The sequence below is a fragment of the Macaca mulatta genome, chromosome 20, assembly GCF_049350105.2.
Source record: "Macaca mulatta isolate MMU2019108-1 chromosome 20, T2T-MMU8v2.0, whole genome shotgun sequence".
Classification (NCBI taxonomy): Eukaryota; Metazoa; Chordata; class Mammalia; order Primates; family Cercopithecidae; genus Macaca; species Macaca mulatta.
Genome location: NC_133425.1, coordinates 67048531 through 67064880, shown reverse-complemented (window position 1 = coordinate 67064880; position 16350 = coordinate 67048531). Strand labels below are relative to the sequence as shown.

At 44.9% G+C, this 16350-nt stretch overlaps 1 protein-coding gene and 1 long non-coding RNA gene across 5 annotated transcripts in view; one reads left to right on the top strand and one right to left on the bottom strand.

The window, feature by feature from the left end:
• The window catches only part of ZFHX3 (zinc finger homeobox 3), a 1113461-nt gene that overhangs the window by 43928 nt on the left and 1053183 nt on the right, over positions 1 to 16350 (bottom strand). For 2 of the 4 annotated variants that reach the window (XM_077984470.1, XM_077984469.1), the window contains one exon: positions 2599 to 2679. In XM_077984470.1, the coding sequence (XP_077840596.1) occupies positions 2599 to 2679 (81 nt within the window). Of the gene's footprint in view, positions 1 to 2571; positions 2680 to 16350 lie in introns of all 4 variants that reach the window. The other 2 variants (XM_077984468.1, XM_028841442.2) reach the window with 1 other exon arrangement.
• LOC144337688 (uncharacterized) overlaps positions 1 to 16350 on the top strand; it is a 204934-nt gene that overhangs the window by 165223 nt on the left and 23361 nt on the right. Inside the window, exon 3 of the long non-coding RNA XR_013411116.1 lies at positions 2806 to 2850. This is a non-coding gene — a long non-coding RNA (uncharacterized LOC144337688). The remainder of the gene's footprint in view (positions 1 to 2805; positions 2851 to 16350) is intronic.

The window sequence follows — 16350 nt, the reverse complement described above, 5'->3', positions numbered from 1 at the left end:
GCTGCCTTGCAACAGAGGACCCAAAGAGAAACTGCTACCAGTTTTCCTCATCTTATATATCACTAAACCATTAAACAAACAACTTACATAGAGCTTACAACATGCCACGCACTGTTCTGAGCTTCCCGTAGTCAAATAATCCTCACAGCAATCCTAAAGAAATAGGTACCATTTTTAATCCTCATCTCATCTGAGGAAACTGAGGCACAGAAAGGTCAAGGTACCTTGAGTGGGGTCACACAGCTAATGAGTGGCAGAGTCAGGATTAGAAATCAAGCACCCAAATCGTGACAACAAAGGACAGATGGCCCAGAAGGTCACCCAGTCGTCAAACTGTGTTTGTGAAATCCTTTTCCCCAGCTCACTTGGTGATCTGTTTAACTGCTATCTGAGCCATTTGTTTCGCTCTCATTCAACGTTGAGGCAAAACCAGGATCATGGTCCAGGCAAAGCCCCACAGGAGGATACGTCCCCCACTACATTTAGGGCCTTCCTTTGAGCACAGATGGTCATCCTCTATTCCTCGGTCCTACCTTACAAATCCTCCTAGGGTGTTTGGCCGTAACCCTCAATGTTTTCTGGAGTTCAGGCTTCTGGACACCACACAGGCCAATCTGAAGGGGAACGCTAAGCACGGTGGGCAGCAGAGTCCACCTGGTGTGCCGTCCATTCATTCGGCTGCAGTATGGCCCTGTCTCTGTCTCCCAGGAAACACTGAACAGTAGTGCATCGCCCACCCTGTGTATCCCTCCCGATATTTGGGAACTATTGTACTACCTCTCTAATTTCTCTTTTCTAGGCTGAATGACCCATTTCTTCAGCTTCTTGTCAAAGGCAGTATTTCTCAGCCCTTCAGTCATTTTCATTGCTCTCTTCTGGCCTCTCTCCAAGATTCTGTATCTTGTTTAAATAGTGAAGGCCAACATTGAATATGATTTAAGAACAGTCATGCCTGGAAAAGTAACAAAGGCCCAATGAATATGGGCTCTAGAAAGTAAATATTTTCTCAAAAACAAAAGTATTGTAATATTAATCATGGTAGTAAGAATTAGGTTGATCAAATAAAATCATTTTTGTTGCCTGTCACATCATTTCCTCTTATTTTCTAAAAGACTTAACTGTCCCCTAAGTCTTCTCTGAAGTGACTTTGCTCCTCCTCAGAAACCCTAAGCTTTTTTAGTCTCAGCTCTTCTTCCCTTCAATATAGAAATCTTATCATCTTGAGAAATGGCCGTCCTCCTCTCAACACCAGTTTTTCCAGAAATAGCACTTTCTGTCTTGGCTTCTTCAATGTCTTCTGCTTTGGGTAAGATGTCCCCCTTCCTGGCTGCACTGCTTGTCTCCCCTTTGGGTGGTTTTCAGCATGTGAGTACTCACCCTGGGGGAGGGGGAGGACAGGAAGAATATCCAGGGCAGGCACCACCTGTGCAGGGCCCTGCCCAGGCCCCCAGATGCAGGACAAAGATCACCCTTCACTGCTGACTCCCTCAGAATTTTTTTTTTTTTTTTTTTTGATCACCCAGGCTGGAGTGCTATGGCATGATCTTAGCTCACTGTAGCCTTGACCTCCCTGGCTCAGGCACTCCTCCCACCTCAGGCCCCCAAGCAGCTGGTACTACAAGCGTGCAACACAATGTCTGGCTAATTTTTTGTAGACACAGTGTCTCACCATGTTGCGCAGGCTGGTCTCGAACTTCTGAGCTTAAGCAATCTGCCGACCTCAGCCTCCCAAAGGGCTGAGATTACAGGCGTGAGCCATTATGCTCAGCTGAGAATCCTTCCCCCCCAACCACCCCTCCCACCCCCTGCTGAGATAAGAGTCTCACTCTGTCACCCAGGGTGGAGTGGCAGTGGCTGGCACGATCAGGGCTCGCTGCAGCCTCAACCTCCAGTTGAGGGTTCAAGTGGTTCTCCCACCTCAGCCCCCCGAGTAACTAGGACTACAGGTATGTGCCACCACACCCAGCAAATTTTTTTTTTTTTTTTTGAATTTTAGTAGAGACAGGGACTCGCTATGTTGCCCAGGCAGGTCTTGAATTCCTGGCCTCAAGTGATCCTACCACCTCAGCCTCCCAAAGTATTGAGATTTCAGGCATGAGCCCCTGTGCCTGACCCTTAGAGAATCTTGAGGCTAAGAATCAGGGGTGACCCTGATCAAGTTCCACATGACAAATCCCTCCACTGGCCTTGGGAGCAGGTGGGACCAGCGACTGGACCTTCAATAGAGGAAGAATGACATCAAGGGCATTTTGGTGAAGAGCCACCAAAGAGAGGTGACCAAAACTGAGATGCTCTTGCACAGAGCTTGGCACTTACCTGGATACTCAATAAACAAGTTGGCTTTGGTGCCACTTAAAAAGCTTAACCATTAAAACATATAGTATAATATAGTATAATAAAGGAGAATAAAGGTGACTGCTCAAAAAAGCAAAATGAAATCCCCCTCCCACATGACCAAAGCCAACAGAGTTTTTCTGGGCAGACTAAGGATGTGTCTGCTCCCTGACTTGTTAGCTCCATTCTTCCAGGGAAGGAAAGATTAGAAGGTTCGAGGGCAGCCACGCACACTACCTGCCCACTTGCCCTGGTCTTTCTCGCCTCCACCCTCTTGCTCCTTAGCAAGCTCCTCTGGATCAGCAGCTGTTTCACTGGGTCCTTCAACATCTTCAATGGCTTCTTCTGAAACAGAAGAAAAACATGTCAAGGGTTAAAAATAAAAAGAAGATGAAGGACTTTTGGCCCCTATTGCAAAGAACTGCCAACCACAAAACAGACACCAATGACTCGTCCCCCTTCTCTTCCCAGAGGCTCCTGAGAGGCTGACTGTGCTAAGGATATACCAAGGTCTGGGTAAGCAGTGGGGACTTTCCTTCTGGGTAAACAGCTGGTATGAGGTTGTGACTTGCCCCAGACATGTGGCCATTAGGTATTTCCAGATAGATTCTGAATGCTTCACTTGACTAGTTCTAACTAAAAAACCAATCCTGGCTGAAGCAGCACCTCCACCTGAATCCCTGAAGTTGCATGCAAGTGTTTTACACTTGAAAATGCAACACGTGGCCACCTGTTCACTTCATGCCTAGCTCCATTCCCAGAGCCTCCCAATGCCGGTCTAGGCATTGGCCTAGACCACCCCCCAGTCACTGACCCCTCACAGGGCTCACAGTGCCTATGCATGTGCCAGAGGGTGTGGGAGTTGTTGGAAGTCATTCAGGTTGTGAAGAGTCATAGAGTATCAGTGATATGAGTTCATCAGTTTGAAGAGTTCCAAAAACCAAATGGCATCTTGTGAGCATGCCAGGAGGCAGTGGTGGGAAGTGAGATTTGTAGAGTAAAGGATAAAAATTTGTAACAGAGTCACACACTTTCTTTTTGAAGCAATTCCATCCTTCACTCACTACGGGTTTAAAACTAATGCAGGAAATGTCTCTCCAGTTCAGTACACAGTGCTACAGTGAAGGCAGAATGATGGCCGCCAACGCTAGGTTGCTTATGAAGTGAAATGTCATTCGGCCAAGTGGGGAAGAAGAGAGTAAGATACTCTAGATACTGAGGGAAAGAAGGGGAGACACTTCTCTCTTGCTTTCCTGGCCCTCTGAGTCACATTACCCAGAGCATGCATTCAGTAAGAATGGGCTAAGGGAATGAATAAAGTGGACAAACCAAGGTGAAATAATTTTAATAAAGATGAAATTATTAGGAGGCTATGAAGAGGACATTTTCTCAGCTGCACAGGCATGAGGGCAAGGATGCCCACATCTGTCAGTAGACCAGACCCCAGCAAGGAAGTACTGGGTCTGGCTTAAGAACACTGGATCAGGCCTCTGTTGAGCACCGCCAGAGGTCTCTCCAACCCCAATTCTACTTTTCAGTATTTTAAAGTATCATGCCTTCTGACCCTCTAGAAAACAGCCTCTACCCTGACGCTACTTTTCAGTTTTTCAAAGTGTCATGCCTTCTGACTGTCTAGAAAACAGCCTCTAAATGTATCTCACGAAGAAAGTAGGAGTACAAAGTAAATTGGTCTTAAAGAGTTTCAAAAACACTGAGGAAGAAGGTGTCTATTTAGAATCAGATTGTCTTGACTCAAGAGATGACAGAGGTCCAAGGTCTGGAAAACTGAACTAGTGTCACAAACGTTCTTTCTTCCTTACCACCAAGAGGGAGCTTATGAGGCAGTCACTGGGAACACAGGTGAAATACGGTACTGCTTATTTTCATCTCCAACTCATATTCCACATATAATTTCTATGTCTCCTTCTTTGTCTCACTGCACAATAAAGTCAACATCAAGTTTCCCTACTCTACCCTTAGTTCAAACAGAGAAAAATTAGGCAACCACAGCTTGAAGTCAATCAGTTACAGAGCCCCACATTTCGACACCATACATCATTTAGCAGAGAAAACATGTATAGGTGTCAGTAGAGTAATAACAAATTACACAGCATGACACAGGAACTATCTTCATTATGTCCAAGTGGGATGTTCCGAGCACATTTTTAGGCTTTCAATAAAATTGTTCAACACTATAATAAAATTCATCTTTGAATGGTGATACCAGCATTCGGTCAGTGAATATTATTACATTAGGTCTACCCAGATGAGCTAGGTCCCTTAAAGGATCCTTATTTGTCCTAATACATGCTGTGACACAAAATATCTGTAGTGTTGATACATTTATGCCTAGTGTTCCATTATTGGAACACTAAGCTTGTGGGAGTTATTTATATCCTGCTGCTGAAGGTCATCGCCAGGGTCTGATTTTTCACACAAAAAAATTTTTCAATCTCTGGCATAAATGGGTTAACCAAATTTGATTAGGCAAAGAGATGGCTCAGTGGCCTCTCATCTCTAGTGCATACACATGACCACCTTAGATGGGGAGAGTCTGACACCTACAAACTACAGAACACCCTGAGATGGTGATGAGCAGTGTCTGAAGGTGCTGCTCAGCAGACATGGGAAGGGATGTACCCACTGGGGGACCATCTACAAGCCAGCACATTATACAGCCTGCAGCTATCACAGCAGAGCATTAAAAACTCACGGTCACCCGACACTGACCCCAATTCTTTGAGCCTTACCAAACAAATTGTTGAGAAGCTAGAGACTGTAATGTATAAGCAGATCATTGATGCATCAAGCATGGAAACTGCATGTTGCTTTGTGAATATTCCTGGAGCTCTCATTCTGTGAGCCCACTTGGGCCTTTGCTTTCTTCCCTCCCTGCCCTACTGCAAGCAGAAAATGAAGGCAGCTGAGTTCCGATGAGAGGATCAACGAAAGAGGTTATTTCAAGAACTTATTTTGCTTATCTCTCTTTTTTTTAAAAGATTTACAAATCAAGTCCTCTTCTTGAGTTCCTAGGTTTAATATTATCATTTGTGATTCATTCACTAAAAGACTGCTCTATGCGTGGTGGAAGAAGAAATGATTAGGAAAATCCTGGATAAGCCAGCTCCCTTTCAAGGGGATCAGTGTAGTGTCCTCAGCCCCCCACCCCCACCTAAAAACCAGGTCCCATTCAGCCCAGCCAGCTCATCTCTGAAGTTCCAGCTGTGACCTACAGGTGTCGCCCTCCGCATGGCGAGGCCCGGAAGGGCTGCTGGCTGCAGGAGGCAGACGAGTCTGGGACACCTAACCTGAGCATGTGGAAATAATGTATGTCTTCAAGTGAACTGTCTGGTCCTGTAGATATAAAATAGGACGTTCATAAGCAGTTACACCATCTGTCTTTATACCATCATCATCAACAGCAAGAGGAAAAATAGCTCTTTAAAATGGATGAAAGCCCAGGCTGACAGTAACCGGAAAACTGTGAGCTCTGAATACCAATAAAGGTAGAGAAATGATTAAAAAACAGAGACGCAAACTGAAAATTCCTCTGGACAGCTCAGGCCCACGATGCTTTGCAGGCAGGGTGTGTTTTATTGGTTCCGAAAGCATAAAGCAAGCTGCTTACCAAGAGCCAGGCCTGGGGAAGGGCTTGGTCTCCCCGCCCTGGAAACACGTGGGAACCAGGGGCAAAATGGCATCCCACTTTGAAACAGAAGTCTGCGTCCACACGCTAAGCTCCTAGGGCTGTTATCTAGGAGCCCTTGTTCTCTTTAGGAATGTAGATTTGATACACACATGCTGGAGAATGGAGGGGAGGTTTTTTGTTTCTTGCTATTTTTCCCCACGGATCACGGATTGCATTCCCCCCTCTTCTGCGAAGTCAGTGGCAACTGGCTGGGTCATTATTACAGAGGCTGCAGATTTTTTCCCCCTATAATATCAGCTACTGACAGATGATGGGAAAAGTGAAGACTTGATGGACTGATGATCAGTTTTATCTGGAAAATCCTGTCTTTCCTATAGAAAAAGAGACCAAGACACATAACAGCCACTGTGCCATTTTTAAGGCTGAAACAGACAAATCAAAACCATCTTCTCCTTCAAGCATTTAACGGTATTTCTGATCCCAACCAGAGCACACTAGGAATGCTTTCCCAAGGGCATGGCCAGGATCTGGGAGAGGAGGTCATCCCCACTCCCCTAGTCCCACCCTGGTTCTGGGCAGGAGGTAGCAGGCCCAGTGCCTCCCAGACAGCTCTGTGTTTTAGAAGACACCAGAGAAGGTGCCTTTAAAACCCCTGTGGAAGCCCAGAGTAGTCTCAAACTGGAGTACCCCCTCCTGTATGTGTTTTCATATTAAAGAGTTAGGGAAATAAAAGCAAATATTGGAAAACTGCAATGTCTTCCTAGGGTCCCTTCTGCCTTTCATTTCCATCTTCAACGGTGACTGAAGGCCTTTAAAAATCTCTCTTCTGGCTGGGTATGGTGGCTCATGCCTGTAATCCCAGAACTTTGGGAGGCCGAGGTGGGTGGATTGCTTGACCTCAGGAGTTTGAGACCAACCTGGACAACAGAGTGAGACCCCCATCTCTACAAAAAATGTAAAAATTAGCTGGGTGTGATGGCACACCCTTGTAGTCATAGCTAACTCAGGAAGCTGAGGTGGGAGGATTACTTGAGCCTGAGCAGTTGAGGCTGCTGTGAGCCATGACTGCATCACTGTACTCTAGCCTAGGCAACAGGCAACAGAGTGAGACCCTGTCTGAAAAACAAAACAAAACTCTTTCCATCACCACCTCCTTTTTACAACTACTTCTCCCAAACAGCAGTTACTTACTAGTGCTTGGCCAAATCCATTCCATCCTGCTCATCAGTCAGGCCACCTGGTTAAGTGCAGAGCCCTCAAGTGCAAGAACTCCAGCAGATAAATACCTTCTAAAGGGGAAAGCTTCCTAGGATAGCTTCAGTTTTCAAAGGGATGATACCCCAGTCCCAGAAAATTTCCCTTCAATCAAAATGGTTTTGCTGACCACAAATGCAAATTGATCTCTTAATATACCTTATACTTAGCATCTTGGTAAAGGTGACTGCACAATTCCCCCATCGGTGGTGAAATCTGCTTCCAAAAGAGGCAAGCATGCCAACTGGCAGCCCTATGGGAATCTGCACCAATCTCATGAACAACCTGGAAACTGGTTCGTGAAAGCAGCACCAGGCAGAAGCCAAAAATAGAAGTGGCATCACCACAAAGTCAGCATTCAACCCCGCAACCTCACTGAACACACTCCCTGAATGCATCACCCAAGAATATGTTCCAGTTGTTAAAAAAAAAAAAAGGTACTATTTTCCCAAATAATGGGGCCGAGTGACATGTCCATGGGGGGTATTCTACGAATCACTTACAAGCTTGAAGGAAGGGGAGTCAATCAATGATTAAGACTAGTCCCTCTGTTCCTAACTCTTAACAGGATAATGCAGATTAATTCAAACCTTCCCCAAACCTGACAAAGCCCCCATAGTGCCTTGGTGTGATAGAAATTTGGAAATTCTCCTAAGAATCAGGGTATCTGTACCCGAGGCTCTCACATGATCATGTTACTTAAATAATACACCAATCTGTGATCCCCGAAGAATGAAATTGTTCTTTCCTTTTTCTTTGGAGGGAGCGATGTTTGCGGGTGGGGGTGAAATAAAGTGCGTTTGCCTGTCGGCAGGCTCAAGAGCTGAGAAACATTAGCTGTCATGAACCACAATCAAATCAGGTTTGAAATATTTAGCAGTGGCTTGGAAAATGCGGCGGTGCAGCTCTGACAGGCGAGATGTGCACAGACACCCACTTTCCATTATAATGGAAATATCAGGCCTGTTCTGAATATGTATAACCCAGAAAAATGTATTGATTTTTCATTCGGCATTAAAAAAATGAAATAGCCTGCAGCTGTCAAAAGCCTTTTGTTAAAAGCTCATCTTTCCTGGAATGAGGTTTACCAGAAACAAGTTTTAATTGTATATAGGACCTCTTCTTTGAAAAACAAAATAACCAATCTGCTTACTTTGAAGATAGAGTTAAAGCTTTTCCTTTCTCCATTTTCAACCTAATTAACCCAAGGACGACCACTGAAGCAGGCGGGAAAGGCGGGGTACACCCTGACCATCAGGAGTGACATGGAGGGTGGCAGCTACAAGTGGCGTTTGCTGGTGTCTCTGTAGTGGGTGGAAGGAAGGACTCGGGGATGTGTCTCGCTCTCTTGTTCCTCTAACTCCTGTGTAGGTGCGGCATCCTGAGACTCATTGTATACCCTGGCCAATCACTTTTCTTTAAGCCTTGGCTGACACAACTGGAAAACGAGGGCAGAACACTCTAGCGTGTCCAATCCTCTTGGCATTTTGTTATCAATGGGAAACCTCTACTGGCTGCAAATATTCTACAGAATATGCATGCTTTATTTTGCAAATACAGGTCAAATCAAATCCCACAATATAAAAGATGACTACTAAGGCCTAGACCACTTATTTCAAATAAAATCCAGTGCGTTATAATTCTGCTACAATAGAAACTTATAACAGAATACAATCTGTAATGCTGATAGACGGGCAATTGTGTTGCTCCCAGCTTGTTACTTCTACTCCCGTTTTCTCTCTCCAAGCCAGAAAGGAAGAGGCTAGTGGTGGTAATCTTTGTGACTACACCGATGGAGGTGTTGTAACTACACCGATGGAGGTGGGCCACTCCCTATGCCATTCTCCCTCTGTGACTTTTGGGCAAGTGGAATCTCATCGAATAGTGACCAGAAGTCCTGCCAGTGACTCTCCATGTGCCCCAGCTTATATCCTACCTGTACCGTGACAGCCAGATCCAGAATGTAGTAGCCTACTCTGCAGCATCCCTGACACATCTTCTCAAATATTTACTCTGTGGTTTTATTCCATGGTGTTCTTCCAGCCCCGAAAACCCGGCTAGATGCCCGAGAGGTAACTTCCAAGCAGTCAGGTTTTCTGGGTGACAACGCCCTGCCTCAGAAATTTTCCCTTAAATCAAGGTGGTTTTGCTTACAACAAGTACAAATTGTTCTCTTCACACACCTTACACTCAGCATCTTAGTAAAGGTGACTGCATGTTCTCATGGATGTCCACGGAAAAGGGAATTTACCAATCTCCGTGGAAATCCTCTGTGGATAATCATCTAAATCAAAAAAAAAAAAAAATTACCAACCAACTTTGCCCATTCCGTCTTCCACCTCTTAGCAGAGTATATACATTCACTGAGGAAAATGCCACATCACAAGAGGAAGGGCCTGGGATCCAAACCAACACTGATGAGTGGGACATCTTGAGCTAACCCGATGGTAGTCCAGGCAGGAAACCTCAAAGGGGTGAGACTGAGTGCAGATGTGTGTGGGCGGTGGGGGCAGGGGAAGCAGGCAGGGGCTCTACAGCTGGAGCATCTATTTACTCATCAGAAGTGTAATATTTTTCCATCTTCTCAGGATATCATTTATTTTCCAATGGGCAAACTCCAGTGCATGAATAAAGCTCAAGACATTCATGCCCGTTTGCTCTCTGCGTGGATGATAAGCAGATGGGCCTGCCGCACTCCTGTGGGCCTGGGCCTCTAGAAGCTGCCTCTTCATTAGGACCCAAGTGCACTGAGTCAGTGAGACACAGTGTGGGAAAAACAGAGGCAGGTCTCCCTCCAGGGGCGCCATTGCCTTCATCCTTTTCCATTTTCTCACCCACTTAAGCTCTCTGCCATGCGAAAGACCTTTCACTATCTGCTGGACTAAACAGTCAGGGGTCAGCCTAACGCTCCTACAGGTAATTTTCCCACCCTGGTGGCTTACCAAAAATAAGTAGCCAAACTGCTAACAAACTGCTAGCTTGTTTTAAACAAAACAGCCTTCTTGAAGATGACAATGACACAAACAGATTTCAACCCTCTAAAAGTGAAGAGGATGGAATAAACAAAGAAACTGGGGTCTCAGAAAACATCAGACACACACCCTGGCTCCAATGATGATTTCTTTTTTTTTTTTTTTTTTTTGAGACGGGGTCTTTCTTGGTCACCCAGGCTGGAGTGCAGTAGTGCAATCATCGCTTACTGTAGCCTCAAACTCCTGGGCTCAAGCGATCCTCCTGCCTCGGCCTCCTGAGTAGCTTGCACTACAGGCACATGCCACCACGCCAGGATACTTTCTGTATTTTTAGTAGGGATGGGGTCTCACTATGTTGCCCAGGCTGGTCTTGAACTCCTGGCCTCAAGTGATCCTCCTGCCTTGACCTCCTGAGTAGCTAGAACTACAGGTGCACTTTACCATGCTCAGCTAAGTTAAAAAAAAAAAAAAATTCCTAGAGATAGGGGTCTCACTGTGTTGCCCAGGCTGGTCTCAAACTCCTGGGCTCAAGTGATCCTCTTGCCTTGGCCTCTCAAAGTGTTAGGATTACAGATGTGATCCACTATGCCTGGCCCTACACACTCTTTTTCACATGGATCCTTTAAATAATCATTTTACCACAAGAATTATTTTTACCACTAGATGCTCGTTTACCAAATACACCTAGGGCCACAGTGCCTGTAGTTTCTGGACAGAGCTTGAAAGGTGGTGGAGAGCTGCCAGCTTCCACGGGGGTTGCAGCAGGGAGGCCCTGCAGGAAAACCCCACACTGAAGGAATTCAGCCTCCTGACCGCCCCCACCCTGACCCCCGTTCCTGTCCCCCACAACCACCATCCCTGTGTTTTGGCATCAGGCTGTAAGAATCAACACTCTGAAAGCAACTCTGAGTATTATTAAAAATGACTAATTGGAGAATAGAGACCATTTATGCTTTTGTATATTTGAAGATCTTACCACTGTTTACAGAAACAAGAAAAATGGGGATTGTGTGGCAAGAGGCAGACTGGGAAGGGAGGGCCAGGCTGCAGCCTGCCTGCGTGTTCCGCCCCTGCTGGGCAGAGTGTGGCCCAGCTCAACAAGAACGCAAGCCTGGGGGAGCCTCTCTATTTGCCTTTTTACTTAACTTCACCTCCAACTTGAGCATTGACAGGAGAGAGCCTGTTAGGAGTCCAAAGCGGCCAGGGCCTATTAAGGCCTCCCGGAGAAAATTTCCCCTCTTTTGAGCTGTCCCTCCTGTGGGAACAGCACAGAATGCCAGAGCATGAAGTGAAAAATGCTGCCGTTGTGTGGTGAGGGACGGGTCCTGCCATTTTTCCTCTCCCAGGCAAGACCACTTGGCCATTTGAACAGTTTGTCAAAACCACACTAGAATTACGGGGGTGGGTGGGGGTCAAGAGAGGAGAAAAAGGGAGGAAACGCCTAGAGCCAGTATTGCAACACGTTCCATTTATCTGTGTTCTTAGCAAAAGCACCTGGGTTGCCCCCTGCAGAAATCCAGAAAGGATAAAAGTAAATGTGCCGCGACAAAGCACAGCGGAACGAAATATGTTGCAGACTCGCCTGGTGACTATTCACAGGAAGATTTTTTTTTTTTTAATAACTGAAAGGTGTGAGTTCCAGTTTGTAAAATACAAACCCAACCCCAAAACGCTCTCGGAATACACACTAAGTAAGAAACCTAGCTAGGTCCCAGCACTCTGAAGTAAACGGAATTCAGCAGGGATTAGTTCCCTCGGATTTCTACGGAGCCATGATTGTTGCTGTTACTTTCACACATGAAATGTAAAAAAGGCAAATTCCTCGAGCATGTCTGTAGCAGAGTGTGATGTGATTGTGTTGTCATTTATGGGAAATAATCGCAGGCCCATCTCTCCCTTCTCCCTCCCCCATTTTCCAGTCCAAATAACCATGAAAAATTACACTTCAATGTCAGGGCGACGACAAAGGAGGCGCGCTCTCTGGGAGCTCAGCGGATTTGCAGGGGTTTTTCCTTTCTTTGGACAAAAACTACCTTCAATTGTACTTCATTTAAAACGTGATCTAACAAATGCATTTTGACAAGTTCCTTTCTCTTTTTCTCCTTTCTTTCACACAGTATTTTACACAGTTTAACCTCACACCAAACTGGAATGTTCTAGAAAGAAGGGGCATGCAAAATAGAAGGTCCTTGATACCCAGAAGGGTGTCCCCCATCTCATTAAAAACAAAGTAGTCAAGAAAAATGATTCCAACACAGTATGCTACTGGGAAAGAGAGGAGGATGTGAGAGAGGAAATAGTATGTCTTAAAGACAGAAAATTTGATAAAGGCCAAAGAAAAGCTGGAGTTGATACAAAGAGGAAGGTCTCAATGGAGTATCTGCTCATCAGAATTAACCATTTTGTGGATTCAGAGGCATCATCTAAGGTGTCTAGATTTATGGTCAGAATCGGGGGTTCATGACAATGTGGGGGGGATGAAGAAGGGGAGTTTCCCTGATGGAGTACCAGTTCCCTCCTGTCCCCTTCCTCTGTAGGAAGCGGCATTTTTCAACAGAGCAGATCTGCCTGAAAGGTTTTTAGCATTCCAGGTGTGAGGCTGAGCAGTCCCTACAAGCATCTGTCTTTCAATAACAACCTGCCGGAAATAAACACTGCCAGGTTTCCATGCTGGGAGGGAAGAAAACAAGACAGATAAACACACATGAGTGATAGAGAGCAAATTAAAAAAATTTAACAGTTTCCATTAAAGAAGACTGGTATCTCCTTCTGAATCAAAACTGACTTGGCTTGTCAGGGAGAAATCTTATGCTTAATGCAAAAAAAAAAAAAAAATCTGTGTTTCCTTATTTATTTATTTTTAATTGGAAAATGTTGGAAATATATGGATGAAAAAGAGTCAAGGAGGGCCTGTAAGTGTACTTAAGGATCTATATACAAATGAAGGTGTATGGGAAATGAACAGGATGTACCAGAAGTGATACTAAATGATGGTGATTAGAACCTAATGGGTATAAGTGAAACCTTGTGGGATGGCTCTCGTAACGGGAACATCAACGGTGATGGATGCAATCTATACAAGAACGACAGCCAGGGAAGGGGAGATGGAGGGGCAGCCATGCAGGCCCAAGGCATTTGCAATGTTTGACATTTGCAGTTTGACAATACCAATGGGAATGATGGAATATTTGGGGCAAAGAGAAGCAAAAAAGCAAACAGAAAAAGAGAGAGGTAAACATTTTGTGTCTGACCATCGAAACAAACGGCACACAACAGAGAAAAATAAAACCATGACTCCAGAGGTCTGAGTCACATGAGGATACAAATGAGGGACTTGAATTCCCTGTTTGCCACCTTACTCTGAAGCCCACAGTGTCTGAAGAATCTCTAGCCTATTCAGAAAACAGCTTCACCCTTCCGAAGCACAGAACTCAGGCAGAAATATGAGTTTACTCCCACCAGTGGACAGCAGAATCAGGAACTGACTGTCAATGAGCTTCGTTTTGCATGATCATAAGCCACTAATATGCACAGCTGGTAAAACAAGCTGATTCATAAAAACAAAGCACAAACAAAAGGCTTACACTTTCCAAACCAAATCTGGGGAACAGAAATCAGGCCAACTTCAGGCAATGTTGCCCCCAGAAAAACACCAGCTAAATCTGCTCTCCCTTGGCCAGCCCCAAGCATCCACAAAGGTCACTGTGTATTTACAGGTTGCACATTCAAGAATGCAATGCTAGAAACGTGTGAACGAACACCGGAAGTGGCCAAGGAAAGACCCTTACAAACTGCAAGCATCCTGGGGAGCCTTCGGGTGCCTACCACAAATTCCCTGGTGCCAGCGCAGAAGAACCTAACTCTGCCAGAAGCCAGACCCAAGACATTTCAAGGTGCATCTACACGTGGAAAGTCAAAAACTGGGCCACTCTCCAAAAACCATCCAGTCCCAAAGCGTGCATGTTTGAAACAAATAGGCAACAGAAGCAACATGTTTCAGTTATTTCCTGGGAAACTGCAAAAAAAGGGAAGCAGGAAGCTGAGGTACAGAAGAAGTCCAGAGGTTTGCGTTCAAGAGCTTTCCTCCATTAATGGGGTTTTTGGAAAAGCAGATGGAATTGCTAACTTGTCATTTTTAATAGGCACCTTGTACAGCTATTCTATGTCCAAAGGGAGAAAGAATATTGGATCTTCCTCCTCCTTTTTAGAAACTCAGAAAGTAATGCCAGTAGTTGGATCCAAAGCCTCTATTTTTTTAAAGTTTGGATCCTGTACAATGAAATGGTCTTTTGCTAGGGTTTAACAAAATGCCACCCCCACATCCCTTTCACAATGATTTTAGCTACAGCAGCGCTCCTCAAATCTCCCACAGCTACTAAACTGCCCTGTAGATTCAGCCTCAGGACTCGCTGTTTATCTATTTAGCTTTTCCTCCCGTGAGGTGTTTCTCAAACCTAAGAACAGGCTAGCAACCCTTGAAAAGCAATACATTCCGTTCCACAAATGCATACAGCAATACCTCTCAAAGCCCCAAAACACACAGCGATAGTCATCAAGACAAACACTTGAATAAAAGTAATTTAACTTCTAGACTCACACCCCATCCTGTTTAGTGGGGGGAATATTCGAAAACCATAAATACATGAAACCAGAGAGAAAGAAAACGTTGCCATGAGATGACAAAATCATCAGGGATCAGGCAGAAGGTGCAGTTTAGTGACAAAGAGTTGGTACTTGAGACAGAAATAAGGGATCTACAGAAATTCGTAGCACACAATTACATTTTAAAGAAATAATCTGGGATGCCGAGATCCTTCCGTGTGCACACTGCAGTTGGAGGAAGTACTAGAAACCCGCTGACAGAAAAATCCTTACTTCAGACTTCCCCAAACTTTCGTAAGTGAGCAACTTGTTTTTTTTTTTGTTTTTGTTTTTGTTTTTGTTTGCTTTTTGTTGTTGTTGTTGTTTCTTTTTTTGAGACAAGGTCTTGCTCTGTTGCCTAGGCTGGAGTGCAGTGGCACCATCTCAGCTCACTGCAGCCTCAGCGTCCTGGGCTCAGGCAATCCTCCTGCCTCAGCCTCCCAAAGTGTTGGGATTAGAAGTGTGAGTCACCATGCCCAGCCAGCAACATTTCACAAGTGAAATATAGAAACTGGACAGTGAGAGAATAAGGAAGGGAAACTCGAAACAAGTGAAAGGTTCTGCTTCATTTTGTAAGGCCAAGATTTTAGCAAGGAAGGGTAAAACAAGCCAGAGGTGTGAGGGTGAACTAACCAAAGGGCAATGCAACACTGAAGATGAGACCGCCCCATGATTAGAAAGAATAAAGTAAGTGATTCTTCACTTGCCAAGCAACATCTTCAAATACGAGGAGGAGGAGGAGGAGGAGGAAGGTGATTTAGATGGAAACCAATGAAAACTTTCAAAAAACAAACCCAGGTGAGGCTGTATCTTAAAATTAAATATATATTATGGTTAAAAAAAAAACAGATCAATTTCTGTTAAGAAGAGTTAGCCTATGAGTTGACTCAGCTACTAAAGAACTTTGATGAAAGGTTAAAAAGAAAAGGAAATGTTCCAGGAGAATGGAAATTAAGACAGAAAACAGCCTTGAAGACAGGTAACCTAAATAATGGAGATACATAAGCAAGAAAAGATAGAAGGGACATTGGATTAAAAATCTAGCTGTGTAAAATTTAGCTGGATACAATTAGGATGGCAAAAGCAGAAATTTCTTACGTGTTTTAGAAAATATAACAAGGATAACTAGGCAGAACAGTTCAAACACGAAGAGAGCATAAACATGAGGGAAGGAGGAATGAAGGCTGTTCGCAAAAGCCTGGTCACTGGAAGCTTCTACCTGTGTTTTGAGGTATTTGGGGGAGGTGACCACAAGTAGCTTAATTTTACAGACTAGGAGACCAGGGATTAGAGCAGGATAGGGCTCCAAAGCCACACAGTGAGGAAGCCTGAAGAAGGGTGTCTAAAGGAAGATGAAGGCCATCAGCTGCGGAGGGAAGAAGTGCTCTGGGAGACGCTTACACAGTCAAACAAGACAGAAGCCAAGGGCAGTGTGAGTGGTGCAGCCTCACACCCCCCTCCCTGGGCGCTGGCTCTGCAGGAATCTTCCCTCAATCAAGG